General features: G+C 41.6%; 1 protein-coding gene across 10 annotated transcripts in view; it reads left to right on the forward strand.

Moving 5' to 3' along the window:
• MTUS2 (microtubule associated scaffold protein 2) overlaps positions 1-23479 on the forward strand; it is a 531311-nt gene that overhangs the window by 371112 nt on the left and 136720 nt on the right. For all 10 annotated transcript variants that reach the window (XR_009498826.1, XR_009498824.1, XR_009498825.1 and 7 more), the window contains one exon: positions 10203-10301. Coding sequence is in view for 7 of the 10 variants with exons in the window: in XM_059903311.1 (XP_059759294.1) it covers positions 10203-10301 (99 nt within the window). In the remaining 3 variants the exon portion in view is untranslated. The remainder of the gene's footprint in view (positions 1-10202; positions 10302-23479) is intronic.

The raw sequence follows: 23479 nt of genomic DNA on the forward strand, positions 1-23479 counted from the left end.
TTTCTCATGTACATTTCTCTGGAAACTCAAAAAAAAAGTACTTTACCAAAATAAGGAAGCAGACCAAGAAAAAGGAATACATGAGAGGTCCAGAAAAAAGGGATCCAACATGGGAAAGAGACAAAGGTATTTCGCGGAATGATGACGAAGGGAGATTCTGGGATGACAGCTGCACAACAGTGCAAGAAGTTATGAGTCCAGAAGAAAATGGAGAATTGAAGCCTCCAGGGAAACAAAAATGAAACCTTTTACATAATTGTGAGAGGAGAGTTGTGACTGATAAAGAGTTCTGGGGAGAATTAGCAAAATGCATAGATACAAACAATCTAAACAAACAACAACCAAGGCAACTATTAAATCCAGGGAAAACAAAAAGTCATACAAGTAAGGAAATTGCTCAGTTGTGAATAATATTTATGTAATTGTAACAAAATGAACAATGAATTTTGACTTAAACAAAAATTATCATACACCTGTATTGAAGAGGGAGGTAGTGCCTATAGAGAGCCTATAGAGAGAAAATTTGTCATTTTCTGTAGTAGAGAGCTATTAAAATGTCTAAAATGTAAGTATCAAGAACTAGCAGTATATGGGACATCCCTGGTGGCGCAGTGGTTAATAATCCACCTGCCAATGCAGGGAACACGGGTTCAATCCCTGGTCCGGGAAGATCCCACATGCTGTGGAGCAACTGGGCCCGTGCGCCACAACTACTAAGCCTGCGCTCTAGAGCCTGTGAGCCACAACTACTGAGCCCGCGTGCTGCAACTACTGAAGCCCACACACCTAGAGCCTGTGCTCCATAACAAGAGAAGCCACCGCAACGAGAAGCCCACGCACTGCAACGAAGAGTAGCCCCCACTCCCTGCAACTAGAGAAAGCCCGCGCGCAGCAACGAAGACCCAGTGCAGCCAAAAATAAATAAATAAAATAAATAAACTTATTAAAAAAAAAGAACTAGCAGTATAGACATGTTACTTACATGGATGGAGATAAATACTAGGAAAAACAGCTTAAAAAGTTGAAAGTGATGATTATGAATTGGGCATATGGAGGGTGGGACAAGATACTGCTGTTTTTTGTTTTGCCATGTGGAATAATCTTTTAGAAAGGTACAGATGTAGAACTATGATTTAAAAAAATACATTAAAAAAATGAATGCAAAAGATGAAAAGAAAACAATAGGAGAATTGCTGGACTGGGTTGTGGCCTCAGTTACAACTATCGACTGTAAACTTGGCGCCTCCATCTGTGTTGTCGTGTGCTCAGCTGGACTAGGGAGGGTGACAGCTGGGTTAGGGAGGGTTGGATTCTGCAGACGGTTGTGACCAAGTGGTTCTGCTGCCTCTGTGATATTAGAGCAAGAGTGTAGACAAGAGGATAGTAGAGGTGAGGGACACTGGGGGCAACTTCAGATTGGATAAGAAAGGAGGCAAAGACAGGAGGAGCCTGGCAGTTTGGGGTAAAGGGATTTGTTGTCTAGATTCATGAACTGATGGAGTGGCAGTAACACAGCTGGAGGATAGAAGGTTGTGCTCAGAAGGTGCGGTGTGTGATTTTCAGAGGTGAAGTTCTAGGTGATGACACGGTCCAGGGTGATACCCAGGTGTCCTGATTAAAGGTGCCTGGCAAGAGTAGCAAATGTCTAAGTACTGAAAGGCTGGGATGTCAGATGAGTTATGCAGGGGTCATCGACGTTTACCCGGATGATGGCAGGACCTGGGGTAAGAGGAAGACCACGCCTAAGGGTAAGTGAGGGGCGCTAACTATAACGTAGGTGACAGCAGGGAGTAGTGTTACAGCTCATCAGCCAGAAGTTTGGAACCTCAAAGGAAAAGGAGTTTTACATGAGCATCGGGGCTTCAAGTTCTGCTGCGGTATTGGATGGTTTGAAAGAAATCTCCTGACTTGAAGATAAGTTGGATGAGGAGGAAGAGGACCATTTGAGAAGCTTGCTCTGAAAGATTAAGGATGGAAGTGGGAGAGGGAGGTTATTTACCAAAGGAGTAAGTAGTTCCACACGGTGCAGACTGAGTGAAAGAGAGGAACGTTGGGGCCAGGGATGGAAAGAATGCTGGGATTCATTGGCCTCCAGCTTTAGAAGACAAATGGCTTGAGCATTCCCTGGTCTCCTGGTCACAGCCCCAAATAGAAGGCCTTCAGCATCTATGTTCCCCTGCCCCATCCCCGCTCTCTGCTCCTAGCATTCTCCCCCATACACCCTCCTGCTTCCCTTTAAACCTTCCTATGGAGTCAGACTCACCTGGATTCCTTGTGTTTCGTACTGCAGGCAGCCAGTAGGGCTCATTACGTTCAGGACTCACCGAGGCCTTTGTGGGGCAGTGAAATGCGAGCTAAAATGAGGGCAGGAGGGCGCAAGTTTAGATCTTGCTCAGCTACCTACTAGTAAATGGGGACGTGTTACTACCTCCACACCTTCAGTTTCTTCATTTACAAAGTAATAATACCAATAAAAATACCAACAGAGATGAGAGTGGGTTAAAGTGAGGTGATCTACATAGAAGCAACTGCAGGGTGCTGCCTGGCGTTTATAAATGCTTGTGATAATAAACACACTCCTTGAACTATGACTTCCGTGACAGCTCTCACCTTCTCTTTCACTGGGACAGTGCTTGGTGCCTACTTGGTGCTTAATAATGAATGAATAAGAATATACTTGGGGGATTATAAAGCTTTTAAACAGATATAATATTTTCCCCCCAAACCCACTTCTTCATTCTTTTATCCTTACCTTTTCCTAACAGTCTTCAGAATTAAATCATCCCTGCTTTTATCCCAGGAAATAATTAGGTCTCTGTTGTGAGTCTGATTTTTTTGAAGGTCTCTATTTGAGGACAGAGACCTCCTTTATTTTACTTTAAATTTCCAGCTGCAAGGTCTGCCCTCGTGCGTGCAATAAATGGAGTTGAATTGGAATGAACCTTAAATAGGTTAAATCCAGCGTTTTCTTGAGTGTATTCAGATTGTTCCCTCATTAACTCCATTCTCCACCAACATCAGATATTCCTGTTGATTTTTTTAAAGCAGCTAAAACCTGTTTCCTTCTTTTATCCCTGCAAGCCCTCCTGAATCCTCTCTTACGCACTCTCTCTCTCATTTATAACTCATCCAGGTTCCTCTTCTATTTGATGTATTCGTATCTAGATAACATTTCCTTTCTTCACCCTATTCAACCCCTATAAATCTTCCCTTGAAATGTTCCCTCATTCTGTTTGTCTCATAAGTGACATCAGAATCCCTACTTCCTGATTACATCATTCATTTTTTCCTAATCACCTCCTCCAGTTCCATTGCCTGATGATCATAACACTCATTGTTGCCACGTTTACCTGTCATTTTTCTTCTTGCTCCCCTTCATCTTCCTAACATGACTTTTCATGTTGTCTGGGTGGGGTCTGTAGAGCTGGGGGAAGAATTAGCCCCGTTACCTGTGCTTTCACAGGTGGATGGAGTGAGAAGGTTAGATGGTTGGGGGATAAAGTCAGTTATTGTGCATATTTCTTTATCCTTTTTTTCTTATCTTTTCTTACTTCTCCCAAGATTGATTTGCACGGATTTGTGGCCTATTGTGGGTGAGGTTAAGAGCCTCTGCAAATTGCCTTTGATTTTTTTTTTTTTTTCACATTCCAATTTTTACTATGTACCGCACTTTTTTATTTTATTTATTTATTTATTTATGGCTGTGTTGGGTCTTCGTTTTCTGTGGGAGGGCTTTCTCTAATTGCGGCAAGTGGGGGCCACTCTTCATCGCGGTGCGCGGGCCTCTCACTATCGCGGCCTCTCTTGTTGTGGAGCACGGGCTCCAGACGCGCAGGCTCAGCAATTGTGGCTCACGGGCCTAGTTGCTCCACGGCATGTGGGATCTTCCCAGACCAGGGCTCGAACCCGTGTCCCCTGCATTGGCAGGCAGATTCTCAACCACTGCGCCACCAGGGAAGCCCTCCCTTTGATTTTTTTTGATGTGCTTATTTCTTTTTATGAAAAAAAGTATATAGCATTCTTCTAACCGTTATCTTGAATCGAATTTTTCTTTCCATTTTGATTTGCTCAGTGCGGATCCTGACTTAGCCATTGACATTTGTCATCATAATAAATAATGTGTGAGAATAAATGTGTGAGAATGTGTGAGAATAAATGTGTGTTGTTTTTAACCACCGAGATCATGGTAATTTGTTCCAGTGGCAAACCAGAAACTCATACAGAAGGGCTTCAGAGAGGGGAGGAGCTGAATTTGAGGATGATGAGGTGGGCCAAGCAGCTGAGGGAGAGACTGAGCCCTCCAGACTACGAGACAGCACGGTGGGAGCACAGAGCATCGTAGGGGACCACGGAGTCACAGCAGGGGACGCGCAGCAGAGGAAGTGCGATCCTGGAGCTTGCTTGTTCCACGACACAGAACTGGGGCTTCCTACTGAAGACCGGGGAAAGCTTGGGAAAGCTTTTACAAGTAAAATCACGTAATTTGAAAGGTCATTCTGGCAGCTGTAAGGAGGGTGAGTTGACTGAAGATGAAGAATGTAAGACACAGACTGAGAAATCACTTAGGAGACTTTCCTAGTTGTCCCAGCAAGAAATGAGGAGGACTTAGCTAAGGGAAACCGTGAGGATGGATAAAGGGGCAGAATTAGAGAGACTTAGCAACCGATGAGATTTGGGAGGATAATAAGGAAGAGGACTCACTAGCTTCTGGTTTCAGTGACTAGGGGGACAGTTGACCAGGAAAGAAAATATTGGAAGAGGAGTGGATTGGAGAGGAAGATGATTAGCTCCATTTAGGGTGTGATGATCTGGTCATCCAGTAGGTAAGTGGTCATGTCTAGTTGACACCTAGAAACGGGTCTGGATCTCAGGAGAGGTGCCTGGGCCCATCTGGATTGGAAATAACAGATCGTTATAGTCATCAGTGGGTATAATTCGGTGGTACAAGCATGCTGAGTGGACAGGCTCACCCAGAAGAGCGGACTGGAGAAGGTCGAGGCAGAATCCTGGGGCAGCTTTACTAGGCGTACGGGAAGGACTGAGGGAGAGTGGCCAGAGGGGCAGCAGGAAAACTGTGAGACCAAAACTGGCATTGCTAGGTACTCTGGGATCTTACAGAGTAAAACGAAAGCTGATGGTATACTCAAAAAACATTTAAGCTGAGTCCAGATTGCAAGAAAACTGCAACGACAACTATAAGTCTTGACTAACTGCCCTAATTTTCTGTGCCATCAAGAGCTCCCAGAACCACACAGGAATTCTCTGGGCAGCACTGTGTTCCTAGGGGGAAGGGTCGTGAAACTTTCGATCAAAGTTATTCTTGTAGAATTGGTTGCACTAGGCTGGTTTCTTCCTTCCTTATCCTTTCAGAGAGCTGATAGATTATTTTCATTTTGGTTTTGGTTTCATGCCTTTTTTTATTATAAAAGTAATGTGTGTGCTCATCATTAAAAGTGGAGATAATGCAGAAGCATATTAAAATAAAAAGTAAAATTCCCTTGATCCTACGTCTCAGAAGTAACCATTATTAAAAATATTTAAAAACTAGTAAATGGCCTTTCAGTTATTTTTATATATTTACAACTATAATACAGGTAACATTTTTGTGTCATAAAAATGGGATAATACCGTGCATACTGTTCAACAACTAGCTTTTTAACTTATTTCTCATGGACATCCTTCCATGCCAGTATAATATAGAACAACCTCATTCTTTTTAATGTGGCAGAGTGCTACATCGTATGGATATACAGTAGTTTATTTAATCATACCCCTGTGTGCGTTTTTGGTTATCTATACATCTCTATTGTTGTGAATAATGTATGAAATGTCTTTGAATGTACATCTTTTCACACTTGTAGAAGTATTCCAAAGAGAGACCTGTAGAAGCAGAATTGCTGGGTCAAGTCTATCAGTGTTTAAATTTTTGATGGAAGCTGCCAGATAGCAGTCCATGAAGGCTGGATGGAAACTATGGAGACTCTGAATAAATACTTATGTTTAGTTTCCCCTTAAAGTGTTGTGTTTAGCACACTCTTTGGCTAACTCTTCTCTTCTGAGTTCCTAGGAGTCTGGCTGACCTTGTGTGTTTGTTGAAACCTAAAATCTGAGCAGAGAGAGGGAAGAGAAGAGTGAGATGAACCGTAAGTGGGATACTCTGCAGGGTGGGTGTGGCTTCAGTGCAGTAGAGTCAGGGCTGGGCTTTCAGGACCCCGCCGGTCCAGCCTTCTGTAACCCCCAAGTGCCTGGACATGACCTGCCTTGAAAAGAGCCCGGTGGGAGATGGGCGGACGGTGGGGCATAGACTGAATGGCCATGCTGTCCAGGGCAGGGTGTGTCCTCTGGTTGAAGTTTATGTCCTAGTGGGGAAGGTGGACAGTAAACAAACAGATGTGTGGATGTTTTGGGCGGTGACAAGTGCTGTGAAGAAGAGTGAAGCAGGTGAGGGGCAGAGTGGCAGGTGGCAGGAGGGCTGTTTTACCCGGAGTGTCAGGCACGGCCTCCCTGAAGATTGCCATCTGTGCAGAGACCTGAAAGAGCAGATGAGTGAACCAAGCCTAAGGTCTCGGGGAAGCATATTCCACGCAGAAGGAGCTCAAGCTAACGTGACCAGAATGGGAGGAAGTACAGCAAGTCTGAGCACCAGCAAAGCTGGCAGTGTGGCTGGAGTGTGTGAGCAGGTGCAGAGGGGTGTTTGTGTGTGTGTGTGTTTGTGTGTGTGTGGGTTCTCCAGAGACACAGAACCAGTAGGAGATACATATGTATATACGTAACATATTTTATATAGGAAAATAATATATATTTATGTGTTAATACATTTATAATACAGAATATCCTATTATATTTATTATGAATAGTATATATATACTATTACATATATACTTTATATAATATATTTTAATATATTATATATTTTATTTATAATAAATATATAAATATATTTTAAAAATACATAGATTTTAATATATTTTTATATATTATATATTTTTTAAATATATAAAATATATAAATAAAAATATATTATATATTTTAAATATGTAATTATGTCTATACTTTATATATACTCATATATAGTATATATATAATTACAGAATATAGTATATATAGAGTATATATATAGTATAGTATAGTATATAGTATATATATTATAGAATATAGAATACATATATATAAAAAGAGATTTATTGTGAGGAATTGGCTCACGTGATTATGGAGGCTGAGAAGTCTCAAGACCTGCTGGCAGTGAGCCCATGGTGTAGGTTCCAGTCCTAGGGCAGGAGAAGACCGATGTCCCAGATCAACCAGTGAGGCAGCTGAAGTTCCTTCTTACCCAACCTTCTGTTCTACTCAGGCCTTCAACAGATTGTATGAGGCCTCCTCACACTGGGGAGGGCAGTCTGCTTTACTCAGTCTACCAGTTCAAATGTTACTCTCACCTAGAATAAGGTATGACCAAATGTCTGGGCAACCGTAGTCCCGTCAGGTTGACACATAAAATGAACTACCACAGGTGTCTGATGTAGCCTGGGGACCAGCGCTTCTGGGCTGTGCTGTTCACTGGCCCACAGTCAGTCCGTGAGCCCTTGAAATATGACCAGTGCTGGACAATGAAGTGATGTTCAGCATGTTGGGTTAAATAAAACGTATTATTACAGGTAATCTCACTGTACTTTGCACTTTTTACATGTTGTTGGTAGAAAATTTGAAATTACATAAGTGGCTCACATTGTATTTCTGTTGGGTAGCGCTGGTCTGTAGGGCCTTGTAGGAGTCTGCATTTCACTCTGAGTATCTTGGGAGGTGAGTGGAGGGTTTTGAGATTGGGAATGACTTGCTCTAACTTGGGTTTGAAGTTAATTCACCTGCTGCCCTGGGGGCATATGCAGTAGAGGGGCGGGGGTGGTGGCAGCAGAGCCGGTGGGAGGCCTTGGCGGAGGAGGAAGGGGCGATGGTGACCTGGGCTCTGCAGGGGCAGCGGGGAGGGGGAAGAAGTGGTCAGACCTGGGAGATGTTCGCCGAGGAGATCCAGCAAGCTTTGCTGATGCACTGAATGGGGGCCGGGAGCCAAACAAGGTGACTCCTGTGTGTTCGGCCTGAGCGCGGTGAGTGAAGGGTGGAGCCGTTGGCTGAGATGGGAAAGGCTCGGGGTATGTTCACTAAATGCATGAAGCACCTTTTCTGAGAGTAGGAAGAAAAAAAGTAGTGGCTAGACATGCAAAAGGGAACTCAGACCTTAGAAGCGGTAAATCAACAAGACTCAAACGGTGTGTCCAAAGGCGGTAAAACAGAGGAGGTGCTCACAGGTGTGTGGGAGGAACCGCAGGAGACAGGCGGACAAGGGTAGAGAGGGGTGAGGCAGGTCCGATGGTGTCGGGAGAAGCAGTGGCCCAGTCAGGCCAGAAAAGGAGAGAGGAGGGACAGAGAGGTTGGCTCCAGATACCTGCCTCCCTCTGCAAAGCCTGGAAGTGATCTCTCCCCAGTCATCCACACACACACACAGACACACACACTTGCATGCACACATACATATAAATGATCTGTAATCGTGCATTTAAAGCTATAAGGGAAAAGTTGACATATTTGAACATTTAAAAATTTTAAAACTACTGTACAAGGAAAGGTACTCTAAATAAGCTGTAAAAAGTGAAAGGCTGGAAAATATAATTTGTATAGCAGGCAAAGGATTAATATCCAGCATAAATGAAGAGTTCTTACACATCAGTAAGAAAAATGGGCAGAGGGTTTAATTAGGCAATTTTCAAATAAAAGAAATGCACATGACCAATTTGAAAAGATTCTAAGTGCCTGGCAAAAATTGAAATGATGAGACTTCAGTGTCGGTAGGGCATGGGGCATGTAGGAAGAACTGGCCTCATGCACTTGGTTGGGAGTGTAACTTTAGTAGCTTTTCGCGGAGGACAATTGGGCTGTGTCTGGTACTATTGCAAATGAGCAGGATCTTAATCCAGCAAAAGCGTATCTGTGCATTCATTCTGTAAAGATACTGGTACGTGTGTACAAAGAAACAAGTAGAAGAATGTTTACTGTAGCACATTTAGCTATTTTAATCGCTAACACTTGCAAACAATCTAAATGTTCGTCAACAGGAGGGTGGGTAAATTATGGTACATCTTTGCCCATTAATATGATGTGGCATTTTTTTAAAGACCTATGAATACACTGATATGAAAAAGATCTTCAAAAGTGTGGGTAGGTAAAAAGAAATTGCAGTATGGGATGCCTTTAGCTAATTAATAGCTGTATTTGTATTTGGGTAGATATACTTATAAATACCTAGAAGAAGGTCTGGAAGAGTAAACGCCAGATTGCTAGCTGGTTACCTCTGGAAGAGGAGTAAGGAAGCAGGGCATGGGGCAAAGTGGGAAGTTTGTGTTCCGCTTCTAAGAAACCATCACCATCACGAGGGGTTATTTCTGAAACGACATAGTAAACTGTGCTGAGGCGGAGACGGGTCTAGGTACACCCAGGTCGACGTTATTCCTCTGATCTTCCATCCGTCATTCTTGGACTTTCTGATGAAGGGGATGTGAAGGGGAGGGTCTGTGCCCAGCGCACAAGGGAGAAACGGTGCTGTGTCCTGAGTGCCTGGTCTTAGACATGGCCCGAGCTCAGGCTGTCCCGTGCTGCTGCAGCCGGCTCTGCCGGCAGGTTCTACAAAGGCTCAGCTGCAGCAGAGAGAGAGCTCAGAGGCTGTCCAGGTCACCTCGGTGGACCAGCTGCGTGGAAATTAATTAGAGGCAGACTGTGTCCCCCGCGGCTCGACTCTCATGATGCTGGAGTCGTTAGCAGTTAGATTCGGCTACAGCTTCCTTCTCCATGTAATGAAAATTTGTTTTGGCAGAAGGAGGCAGGCAGACTGAGGACAGCACAATTTTAATTCCCAGATAGTTTGTCAGGGTCCTTGGGGTGCGGTGACCTCCAGAGATAGGGGTGGTTTTCATCAAATCAGAGACAGCAGTGTACTTATTATTCCTCTGACCACTCAAAACGAAATTCCCTCTGCTATAAACGAGTGTGTCATTCCTGAAGCACAGGGGGTGGTGACCATAGCAACAAATCACCCAAATATTATTTTGTTCTCTGTGCCTTTTGTTAAGCCTCCCTTTCCACAAACAATTTGTGTTTGTTTCAATTGTAAAGAGCTCTTTTTGTTTCTTTTTCTCTTTTTAAACTATATATAGGAACAAAGAAAGAAGTACAAAAAGATCAAGATGCTAATAAACCTGCAGTTTCATCTCCTAAGAGAACAGCAGCTTCAACCACCAAGCTTCATTCGCCAGGTATTTAAGAAATGTGAACTGTTATCTGTGGAGACTTGAACTTGGAATTTATTTTGTTCAAATGTCATTAATGGAGCAGTGCCAGCCCATGTGGTATGCGTGATGGTTCCAGGGCTTGACATACATGTATGGATGTGTTCTGACTCTAGCTGAAATGAACCAGCTGTTGGCATCATTTTGTCTTAAAACACAAAATGTTATGCTACGTTTAAGTGGTAGAATCTTCTCTGTGTAGGAGTATCTGCTATTCCAACAGAATATAAAATAATTTATAATTGAAAAATAGACTTTGGAGATCTAACTTCAAGAGATAATATTTCCCCAAAAGAAGAAAAACAGAGAAATGGTAGATATCAAATACTTGTTATTTTGTTTATTTACATCCTGATATGAATAAGCTACATAATATCACATGAAAGTTGAAAATTGTTTATTAAGAAAACTCATACTGTAAGGTATCAACCCCTTTGCAGAATAGAGTGCAATATAACCTCAGAACATTTTCTTTAAGCACAAAAATAGTAGCAGTAATAGCAGCTAATATTTGAGTTCTTACTGTATACCATGTACAGTCCTAAGCTCTTTAGATATATTCATTTATTTAAGGCCCACAGTAACTGGGAGACAGGTACTATTATTGCCTCTCCCTTTACATGTGAGGAAATTGAGGTACAGAGATTTTTGTTAATTTGCCCAGAGTCACAGGAAATAAGTAGTAGAGTATTGGTTTGAATGCAGGCACTCTGAATCCCAAAACTGCACTCTTAGTTGCCACACTGTTAACCAGAATGCTTGGAGAATAGTGAACTTTTTAATATTTCTGGTAAATTAAAAATGTATAGGAAGTAATCCAAAGCCACACACGAGAGGGTCAGGAGACAAAACCTGTCACCAATCAAAAGTTCGCATGCATGATGCACAGTGAGGCCAAACAAACGGAAATTTCGGAGTTTGGAGTAGAGAAAGGTTTATTGCAGGGCCATGCCAGGAGATGGGTGGCTTGTACCCACAAACCCCGAACTGCTCAAAGGGTTTCAGCAAAGCATTTTTAAAGGCAAGGTAAGGGAGGGGCGTGGTTAGTTGTTGCAAACTTCTTTGTGTCGAAATCCTTTGTTCTTGCAGCTGTGCATGTAGGTCAGGTTAGGCTGTTCCTGTAAACCTCCAACAAGACAAATGCTTTTCTCTGTTCTGCAACTTTTTTTCTCTATAAGAATGACCTTCTTAAAGGTCAGAGCCTTGAGAATAGGCTATCCTGTATATTTCAGGCTATAGGCAACATTCTTTTACAAAAGGTGCAGAGCCAGCATGACTAAGCACAGGCAGCAAAGCAAAAGAAACAGATCTAATGTGGAGTCAGATACAAGCCCAGTGCCTAAAGAGGGTGGGAGATGAGATCGGAGAACCCTTCATAAATCTGGAATTTCTGAAGGGCAGCCCCCTCACTAGACAAATTAGGAAGGGAAAGAAGCTCACCCTGCAGGAGGAGTCTGGCCTATTGTGCTTTGGCTCTGAGAGAAGGTGGGAAGGGAACCAGTCCTCCCTTAGGAAATCCTCACCTCAATCCGCCCTGCCTCAGTCAGGGAGCTGGAATGCCTGCTACCACTACAGTCTGAAAATTCAACTTAAAATGCTACAATACTTGTGTCCACTTGGTGAATAAAATGTGAAACTGCTACACACACAAGGAAATAAGCCACTGTGAGTGAGGTCCTTATATTGTAAGTAAATGGATAAATTGTGGTATTTATACAATGGAATTCTATTCACCAATAAAAGAGTAAAGATGTTTTACATTGTGTAATTTCAGACTTGGTTAAGTTAAACTATACATGTTAACATTTTTAGAATTACGAATAAAATAGAGTTCTGAACCAGTAGGGGGAAAAGTTGGAAACAGAGGTTAAGAAAAATTTAAATCTATATAAATGAAGGCAAAAGAGGGAGAAAGGAAAAAGAAAACAGAGAGAGGAAAAGAGAGGAAAGAAGGAAGGGAGGAGGTAGGGATATGGGAGAAATTGAAAGAATAAAATAAGGTATTAGAAATGAATTCAGGGACTTCCCTGGCGGCACAGTGGTTGAGAATCTGCCTGCCAATGCAGGGGACACGGGTTCGAGCCCAGGTCTGGGAAGATCCCACATGCCGCGGAGCAACTGGGCCCGTGAGCCACAATTACTGAGCCCGCGCGTCTGGAGCCTGTGCTCCGCAACAAGAGAGGCCGCGATAGTGAGAGGCCCGCGCGCACCGCGATAAAGAGTGACCCCCGTTTGCCACAACTGGAGAAAGCCTTCGCACAGAAACGAAGACCCAACACAGCCATAAATAAATAAATAAATAAATAAATTTTTAAAAAAAGAAAAAGAAAAATTTAAATCTATATAAATGAAGGCAAAAGAGGGAGAAAGGAAAAAGAAAACAGAGAGAGGAAAAGAGAGGAAAGAAGGAAGGGAGGAGGTAGGGATATGGGAGAAATTGAAAGAATAAAATAAGGTATTAGAAATGAATTCAGGGACTTCCCTGGTGGCGCAGTGGTTAAGAATCCTCCTGCCAATGCAGGGGACACAGGTTCCAGCCCTGGTCTGGGAAGATCCCACATGCCACGGAGCAACTAAGCCCGTGCGCCACAACTACTGAGCCTGTGCTCTAGAGCCTGCGAGCCACAACTACTGAGCCCGCATCCACAACTACTGAAGCCTGCACGCCTAGAGCCTGTGCTCCGCAGCAAGAGAAGCCAGTGCAATGAGAAGCCCGCGCACCGCAACGAAGAGTAGCCGCCGCTCGCTGCAACTAGAGAAAGCCCGCGTGCAGCAACACAGCCAAAAATAAACTAATTAATTTTAAAAAAAAAGAAATGAATTCAAAGATGTCATAATGAATGTACACGAACTAAACTCTTAGACTAAATCACAGATTTAGATTACCAGACTGGATTCATTTATTGAAAAGTCACGCAGTATTTATTAAGTGCACATTGTATGATGTAAAATCTAGCTTTAGACTGTTCTACAAAGCACACACCTAAAATATAAGAATACTAGGGAATTCCCTGGTGGTCCAGTGGTTAGGGCTCCACACTTCCATTGCAGGGATCTTAGTTCCTCAATGGGTTCAATCCCTGGTCAGGGAACTAAGATCCCTCATGACACATGGCAAAAAAAAAAAAAAAAAAAAATCCTAAAAGGTTGAAAATAAAAGGACTGAAATATTTATGCCAAGAAAATACGAAACAAAAAAAAGTGTGTGGTATTTTGTATTGAAACATCTTTATTGCGGTATAATTAATAAAGATTAAACTACACATATTGAAAGTGTACAGTTTGGTGAGTTTCGACATATGTATGCACATGTGAAGCCAAGACGACAAACATGTCCACCATCCCCTGGAGTTTCCTGGTACCCCTTTGTCATCCTCTCCACCTAGCCCTTTGCACCCACACACCAATCCCCACTCTGTCCCTAAAGATTAGTTTGGATTTGCTAAAGGTTGATACAGATGTAATCATATAATATATACTCTACCTTTATCTGGCTTCTTTTACTCAGCATGGCTTTTTTGAGATCTAGCCACGTGGCAATTGTCCGTTCCTTTTTATTGGTGAATAGAATTCCACTGTGTAAATAGCACAGTTTATCCATTTACCTATTGAGAGACTTCGGGGGTTTTCCCCCAAGGATTTGGCTATTATAAATGAAGCTACTATGCACATTTGTACAAGTCTTGCTATGGCCTTCTGTTTTTATTCCTCTTGGCAAATAGCTAGGAGTGGAATGCCTGAGTCATATGGTAGCTATGTGTTTAACTTTTTAAAACTGTTTAAAAGTTTTCCAAACTGTTTTCTGAAGTGGTTTTACCATTTTATATTCCCATCGGTGGTGTCTCAGAGATCCAGTTTCTCCACATCCTTGCCAACCCTTGGTATGGTCAGTTTTTTTAATAGTATACGTTATAGTAGGTACACAGTGGTATCTCGTGGTTTTAATTTGCATTTCCCTAGTAACTAATGATGTTATAATGCTGAGCATCTTTTTGTTTATTTGACATCTGTGTATATTCTTTGATAAAATACATATTCCAATCTTTCGTCATTTGGGGTTTTTTGGTCTTCTTTTTATTGAATTTTGAGAGTTTTTATATATTCTGGATACAGTTTTTTCAGCTATGTGATTTGCAACTTTTTCTCCACAATTTGTGGCTTGTTTTGCTTCTCTTAACAATGTCTTTTGAAGATGAGATGTTCTTAATTTTCATGAAGTCCAATTCATAATTTTTTTCTTTTATGGACCCTATTGTGAGTGTTATCTAAAAAAATCTTTGCATAACCCAAGGTCACAAAAATTCTCTCCTATATTTTATTCTAAAAAGATTTATAGTTATAGGTTTTATATTTAAGTCTATGATCCATTTAATTTAATTCTTGTATATAGTGTGAGGTATGGCTTGACTCTCTTTCTGCAGAAGGATATACAATTGATTTCTACTCTGACCATTATTATTTCTCTTCTGCTTACACTGGATTTAATTAGTTAATGTCATTAATTTGAAGTCTTTCTGCTTTTCTAATGTGCACCTAGTACAGTAAATTTTCCTCTATATACTGCTTTTAGCTATATAATCTACAAATTTTGATACATTGGGTTTTCACCTTCATTGAGTTCACAGTATTTTCAAGTTTCCCTTTTTGATTTCTTATGTCCCCATGATTATTTAGAAATGTGTTTTTTTAGTTTGCAAATATTTGGGACTTTCCAGAGATCTTTCTGATTTTATTTCTAATTTAATTCCATTGTGGTTGGAGAACATACTTTGGATGACTTGAATCCTTTCAAATTTATTGAGACTTTGTCTTATGACCCACACCAAGGGCTGTCTTGGTGAATCTCTCATATGTGCTTAAAAAGAATGCCTTTTCTGCCGTTTCTATGTGGAATATTCTACAGTGTCATAGGTCAAGTTTGTTGATAGCATTGTTCAAGTATTCTGTAGCCTTACTGATTTTCTGTCTACTGTTCTATCAGTAATTGAGAGAAGGTTATTGAAATCTCAGCGTATAATTGTGGACTTGTCTTTCTCCTTTCAGCTCTATCATCATTTTGCTTTGTGTATTTTGAAGCTCTGCTATTAGGTGCATAAATATTTAGGATTGTTTATCATTTTGATGAATTTCCCACTATCATTATGAAATGTCCCTCTATCCCTGGTAATATTCTTTTCCCTGAAATCTACTTTATTCAATGTTAATAGTGCCACTCAGCTTTCTATTCATTTCAGCATGGAATACCTCTTTCCATACTTCTCCTTTTCATCTATTTGTCTCTTTATATTTAAGTTGGTTTTTTATAGGCAGTTTGTCATTGGCTCTTCCATTTTTATCCAATCTCAAATCTCTACCTTTGATGTACATTTAATGTTATTGGTTTGATTGGGAGTAAATCTACCATCTTGCTATTATTTTCTATTCATCCCACATATTCTTTTTTCCCCCTATTTTACTGCCTTCTTTCACATTACTTATTTTTTATGATTCCGTTCCTCCCCTTGGTTGATGTATTAGCTACCTATATCTTGTTGTCGTGTTATTTTAGTGGTGGTTTTAAGGTTCAGAGTCTACATCTTTAACTTTACACATTCTAGATTCAAGTGGTATTATATCACTTCACATATAGCATAAGAGTTACAACAGTATGCTGCCATCTCTCTCCTCCTGGCATTTGTGCTACTGTTAGCAAACATTTTCCTTCTACATATGTTCTGTGTATAAACCCACACTACATTGTTATTTTTGATTATCAGCACTCAGTTTTCTTCTTAAGCAAAAGTCTTTTAGATTTACTCAATGAGTTCTCACTGCTGGTGCTCTTCATTCCTTTATGTGGATCCAGATTTCTATCTGGTATCATCTTTCTTCTCCCCGAAGGATTTCCTTTAAAATTTCTTATAGTGGAGGTTTCCTGGTGATAAAATCTTCCTGGTTTTGTTTACCTTCATTTTTGAGAGATACTTTTATTTCGTTCAGAATTCAAGTTGGCATTATTTTTTTCTTGAGGTATTTAAAGATGTTGTTCCACTGTCTTTTGGTTTGAATGGTTCCCAATTTAAAATGGACTGTCATCCTTATCTTTATTTCTCTGTGCCTGTGTGTCTTTTTCTTCTCTGACTGCTTAAAGATGTTCTCTTTATCACTGGTTTGGAGCAAACTGATTACACTATACCTTGGTGGCATTTTCTTTGTGGTATTGTTTTTTTGTGCTTGAATTTTCTTGAGATTCTTTGATCTGTGGGTATGTAGGTTTCATCAAATTTGAAAAATTTTGCCCATTATTTCTTCAAAAATTTTCCACCCTAACAGCCTCATCTCCAGGGACTCCAATTATGCATATGTTAGGCCCCTGGTAGTTGCCCCACTCCTGTCCAAACTGATACTCTGTTCATTTCTTTCAGTCTTTTTTCTCTGTGTGTTTAATTTTGGCTAGTTTCTCCTGCTATATGTTTGCTAATCTTTTCCTTTCCCTTTTCTTTTTAAAAAGTAACACCCAATTATTAGTTCTATAGGTCACAGTTCCACAGGTCAGACATCCAGGTGTGGCTTCATTGGGTTCTCTGTTCAACGTATCACAAGGTTGAAATCATGGTTCAGCTAGGCTGAGTTCTTGAATAGAGGCTCTGGAGAAAAATCCACTTTCAAGCGCATCCAAGTTGTTGGTCGAACCACTTCATTGTAGTTGTGGGACTGAGGTCTCTGTTTCCTTGCTGGCTGTCTGTAGGGGCACTTTTAGCTCTTAGGGCCCCCTCATTCCTTGCCATGCAGCTCCCTCCATCTTCAAAGCAGTAATGGGGTGTTGAATGCTTCTCAGGCCTCAAATCTCTGACTTCCCACTCTGCAACCAGTTGGAGAAAACTCTGCTTTTAACAGGCTCACCTGATTAGGTCAGGCTCACCAAGGGTAATCTCCCTCTTTGTATATAATGTTACATAATCGTCATATTCACAGATTCCACTCACACTCAAGGGCGTTTTGCAGGTGTCTTAGTCAGCTCAGGGTGCTATAACAAATACCATACTGGTGGCTTAAACAACAGAAATGTATTTCTCACAGTTCTGGAGCCTGGGAGGTCCAAGATCAAGAGGTCATCTCTCTCATCTCTCTTCTCTTAAGACCCCTAATCCCATTCATGAATGCTTCACCCTCATGACCTAATAACTTCCCAAAAGCACCACCTCAGAATACCATCACATTGGGGATTAGAGATTTGACATATGAATTTTGGGAGAACCCAAACATTCAGTTCAAAACAGCAGGATATGTATGCAAGGGAGCAGAAAACTGGAGTCCAGATTACCACAGGGGAATTTCACGCCAGCTTTGGTGAATAGAAACCTATGTAATGGATAATGGACAGACCTGGGGGCACAGTATTTCGGTTCCAGCCTCCCCTCCTTGCTTCCTTCATCCCTCTCGGAGGGTGACTCTCCTTTCTTCAGATTACTGGATACCAAAGAAGAAAGTGAACTGGACCAGTGGTGCCTATATCAGGCCTTGAACCTTCGACTGTCATCTGGATGAGGAGGGCCTGGTGAAGTTGAGGTGTGCTCCCCTCCCCTGCTGATCTGTAGATTGGCTGAGGACGGTCACTGTATTTTATGTCATCAGTCCCATCCCCAAAACAAAACAAGCCATAACAACAAAATTCCCCTGACCTGCGTATTTCTGACCCACTTCTCTCCCCACCTTTGTAGCCAGGCTTGGGAAAGAGTCTTCCATGATCCCCGTCTTTGTCCCTTTGCTTACAAGGGACTCCTCCCCTCGCTGCCGGCTAGCCCCACACCCCACCCCACCCCGCCCATTCCACTGCCCTGCAAAGGCCACAAGTGACCTCCTGGTTATTAAGTCTAAGTGGACATGTCCTGTTCCTTATCATAGCTCTGTGGCATTTGGCATTATTGATCACTCCCTTCCTGAAACTTTCCTTCCTTCAACTCTGTGACACCAGTTCCTACTGGCTCTCTTCCTGCATCTGAAAATGCTTACACTGAGTTGCCTTCACTAGAAACTCTTCTGCAAATTCTAAAGGTTGCCAGGTTGCTTGGCCCAAAAGAATAGACTGAACCAGGTTCAAATCCTGGCTCAGTAGCTCACGTGATGTATGACTTTGGACAAATAACATAACTTCTCTGAGTCTCAGCTGCTTCGTTGGTAAAATAGGAATTATGTCTGTGCTGCAGGTCATGGGGAAGGTGAGTGATAACACATGTAAAGCACCAACATATCAGACCTATTACCCTTCCATGACTCTAAGCTTCTTGATAACAGAAACCATATTTTAAAGGGACACAGGACATTCTGAGGCAGCTGTTTTGACACTGGCATTTTGATAAAATGGCAGCAAAACGCCCCCAGTCCCCACGTCCAAATGGGTCTATCAAAACATTCTGATTGAGTTTTTTTGTTAGCTGAACTGTATTTTGTTAGCTGAACTGTGCTGATAATAATTCACATACTGTAAATTTCACCTTTTTAAAATGTACAATTCAGTGGTTTTTAGTATATTCACAAAATTGTGCAGCTGTCACCACTACTTCCAGAACATTTTCATTTACCCCCAGAAGAAACCCACACCCCTCAGCAGTCACTCCCCATCCCCTGCTTTCCCCAGCCCCTGACAACCACTAGTCTACTTTATGTTTCAGGGATTTGCCTATTCTGGACATTTCATGTAAGTGGAATCATATAGTATGTGGCCTTTTCTATCAGTTTCTTTCATTTAGCATGTTTTCGAGGTTCATCCATGTCAAAACATGGATCAATATTTCATTTCTGATTTTGTCTAAATAATATTCCATTACATGGATATATCATATTTTGTTTATCCACCCATCGGTTGATGGGCATTTGAGTTGTTTCCAACATTTGGCTACTATGGGTAATGCTGCTATGAAAATCCATGTCATTAATCTTTTCTTATGCAGTGTCTAATCTACTCTTAATCCCATCCAGTGTATTTCTCATCTCAGACATTTGAGGTTTTAATCTCTAGAATTTTTATTTAGGTCATTTTTTTTGTCTTCTTTGTTTCTACTTGACATATTCAGTCGTTCCTCCAGCTTCTTGATATATGGCATATAGTTGTAATAACTGTTAATCACAGGTGTCCTTTCTTGGCGGGCTTCAATTGATTGCGTTTCCGCCCAATTATGGGTTGCACATCCCTGCTTATTTGCATGCCTGAGAATTTTTTTGGCTGACAGACATTGTGAATTTTTCCTTTTTGGGTACTGGATTTTTTTTAATCCTGTAAATATTCTTAAGCTTTGTTCTTGGGTGAAACTATGTGACTTGGAAAGAGTTTGAGCATCTTGGGTCTTTCTCATCAGCCTTGTTACGTAGTCCCGACTAGTGATCAGTCTAAGGCTGATTTTATCACAGCACCAGGGCATGACCCTCCCAGGTGTTCTGATGCCCCGGGAATTGCGAGGTTTTCCACTCTACCAGTGGGAACAAGAACTAATCCTGGCCTCCTGTGAGCTCTTGGGAGTGTTCCCTCTAATCCTGCTTGGAATGCTTTCCCTGGCCTTGGACACTGGCCTCACAGGCTGCACTGATCAGACTTGTCCAGATACTCGAGGGGTCCCTCTGTGTGTCTCTGTCTGTCTCTGTCCTCTTGACTACTCTGACCTGTAACCTCTGACCTCTGAACTTCCCGAGCCCCCAGCTCCACCTTCCCAACTTGGGGAAGCCACCAGGCTCCCCGTGGGTTTCCTGACTCTCTGTGCCATGGCCTGGAAGGGCACCCAGGCCACAGGGTCAGGTGATTGTAGGGATTGTAGGGGGCACCTCATTTGTTTTCCAACTCTGGGGATCACTGTGCTTCATTTCCTAACATTAATGTCTTGAAATCCACTGACATATATTTTGGTCAAGTGTTTTGGGTAGTTTCAGATGAGAAGGGAAATCCCATCCTTACTTCATCTTGGCCAGAAGTAGCTATAATTTTTAATATAAAAATTAAGCAATTGCTATAACACTATTAGACCACGATTTTTCACCCTCAAAGAAAGGAGGCATTCAGATTTACCTTTATAAATAGCACTTGTACTTCTGGTAAATAATAAGAAATTTCCTGAAGATGAGAATATTTTACGTCAATTTTTGTCTAGAGCGTGGATTATAGTAACAGATTTTTCATAGTTGGCTTTGGAAACTCTGGTTGCAACATCCTTTTTTTTTTTCTCTCTCTTTTCCTATACATCAAAATAGAAAAGTCTGCTCTTTCTTTGGAGTGGGAAAGGTAAACCTCTTCTTTCTAGGGTACTTATTATATGGCTGAGCGCTGCCCAATTTAGTAATTCCTGCCCTCACCCGTGCTCGGAACTGGCCGGAAGGAAATTTCCTACCCTCATGCCATCTGCCCTTCACCTTTCCCCACCACTAACCAAGTCCAGGCAAACAAGTGCCAGTGCTAAGTAGAAGGTAGTGTGCCGCTGGGCAGATTTTTCTGAAATAAATTTAGATCAGTTTAAGAAAAATAAAGCTTGTCCAGGACCACAAAAATTTTGGCCTGGGGTGCTCCCTGGGGTGTCATGCTGGTGCCAGGCTGCAAGAAACGGACTGCCTCTCTGTTAGGATGTGGACCAAACTCATGAAGTGCTTTTCCTTAAGCTGGAGGGCTATCACAGTTGTGTCCTTTCATTCTTTTCTTTCTTGCCTACAAGTGTTAAGGTCATGGGCCGTCTCTGAGATTATAAATATGCAGGTCCCAGTGCTGCGCTGTTTGCTTGTTATCACGTCAGTTAAGCTTCCAGCTTTAAAATTAAACCAGGCTTTTCCATCCATTAGAATCCTCTGGATAGTGACCAGATGGCTGCAGATGAATTTTTAATGTTCCCTTTCCATTTTGAAGGGTCGTGTTCTTGCTGGCGCTCAGCCTTTGCACGCAAACTGTTTGCATTCACCTTTGTAAGAATATAAGGTTACTCGCTCTTTCCTCTGGGTTGTCAGCTGTCACTGGGACCATCATCGATTCTCTCTGCCCCTAATCAGAGTAATGCAACCAGTAGGATGTGATTGGGGCAAGACTGAGATAATGGGAGAATGTTCTAGATTTAGGGTATGCCCCCAAACCCGTGAGATCTGTCAGAGATGTTGCAGAGTGGATCAGCAGTGCGCTTGAGTGGTGAGAGCCCCGGCGAGGAATCAGAATACCAGAAACCCAGACGCGGCCGGGCCCCTCCTGACACTTGCTTGCCTACCGGCAAGGGCAGGACCTCGTTCCTTTGCATGTCCACTGGGCCGTGCATGTGTCATTCACAGAGCAGGTGCTCGGTAAAAGTCGTCAGATATTTTGGTCCCTACAAAACACCTGACATGAAGTGCACATGTGAAATCGTCTCTGTCTGAAGGTCACCGCAAGACACTGGTCTAGGTATTTCTGTTCATATATTTCACATCGAACACTTGCATTGGGGATAAGCCTCATTAACAGTTGGGAAGTTTACAAGCGTCAGAGAGTAAAAAACTAGTACTTTTACTCTTTCATTTCATTTAACGACTCCCAAACCATCACTAAGCCCCATTTTGAAGGTCTGTGTTTGTATTTTTGTTGTTGTTGTTTTGTTTGTTTTTTGAATTTTATTTATTTTTTTAAAAAACAGGTTCTTCTTAGTTATCTATTTTATACATATTAGTGTTTATATGTCAATCCCAATTTTCCAGTTCATCCCACCAGCCCACCCCTCACTTCACTCCTTGGTGTCCACACGTTTGTTCTCTACATCTGTGTCTCTATTTCTGCCTTGCAAACCGGTTCATCTGTACCATTTTTCTAGATTCCAAATATATGTGTTAATATTCGATATTTGTTTTTCTCTTTCTGACTTACTTCACTCTGTATGACAGACTCTAGGTCCATCCACGTCTCTACAAATGACCCAATTTCGTTCCTTTTTATGGCTGAGTAATATTCCATTGTATATATGTACCACATCTTCTTTATCCATTTGTCTGTCGATGGGCATTTAGGTTGCTTCCATGACCTGGCTACTGTAAATAGTGCTGCAGTGAACATTGGGGTGCATGTGTCTTTTTGAATTATGGTTTTCTCTGGGTATATGCCCAGTAGCGGGATTGCTGGGTCATACGGTAATTCTATTTTTAGTATTTTAAGGAACCTCCATACTGTTCTCCGTAGTGGCTGTATCAATTTACATTCCCACCAACAGGGCAAGAGGCTTCCCTTTTCTCCACACCCTCTCCAGCATTTGTTGTTTGTAGATTTTCTGATGATGCCCATTCTAACTGGTGTGAGGTGATACCTCATTGTAGTTTTGACTTGCGTTTCTCTAATAATTAGTGATGTTGAGCAGCTTTTCATGTGCCTCTTGGACATCTGTATGTCTTCTTTGGAGAAATGTCTATTTAGGTCTTCTGCCCATTTTTGGATTAGGTTGTTTGTTTTTTTAATATTGAGCTGCATGAACTGTTTATATATTTTGGAGATTAATCCTTTGTCCGTTGATTTGTTTGCAAATATTTTCTCCCATTCTGAGGGTTGTCTTTTCATCTTGTTTATAGTTTCCTTTGCTGTGCAAAAGCTTTGAAGTTTCATTAGGTCCCATTTGTTTATTTTTGTTTTTATATCCATTACTCTAGGAGATGGGTCAAAGAAGATCTTGCTGTGACTTATGTCAAAGAGTCTTCTTCCTATGTTTTCCTCTAAGAGTTTTATAGTGTCCGGTGTTACATTTAGGTCTTTAATCCATTTTGAGTTTATTTTTGTGTTTGGTGTTAGGGAGTGTTCTAATTTCATTCTTTTACATGTAGCTGTCTAGTTTTCCCAGCACCACTTACTGAAGAGGCTGTCTTTTCTCTATTGTATCCTTGCCTCCTTTGTCATAGATTAGGTGACCATAGATTAGACGTGGGTTTATCTCTGGGCTTTCTATCCTTTTCCATTGATCTATATTTCTGTTTTTGTGCCAGTACCATGTTGTCTTGATTACTGTAGCTTTGTAGTATAGTCTGAAGTCAGTGAGTCTGATTCCTCCAGCTCCGTTTCTTTCCCTCAAGACTGCTTTGGCTATTCAGGGTCTTTTGTGTCTCCATACAAATTTTAAGATTTTTTGTTCTAGTTTTATAAAAAATGCCATTGGTAATTTGATAGGGATTGCATTGAATCTGTAGATTGC

The sequence above is a fragment of the Balaenoptera ricei genome, chromosome 18, assembly GCF_028023285.1.
Source record: "Balaenoptera ricei isolate mBalRic1 chromosome 18, mBalRic1.hap2, whole genome shotgun sequence".
In the NCBI taxonomy this organism is placed as follows: Eukaryota; Metazoa; Chordata; class Mammalia; order Artiodactyla; family Balaenopteridae; genus Balaenoptera; species Balaenoptera ricei.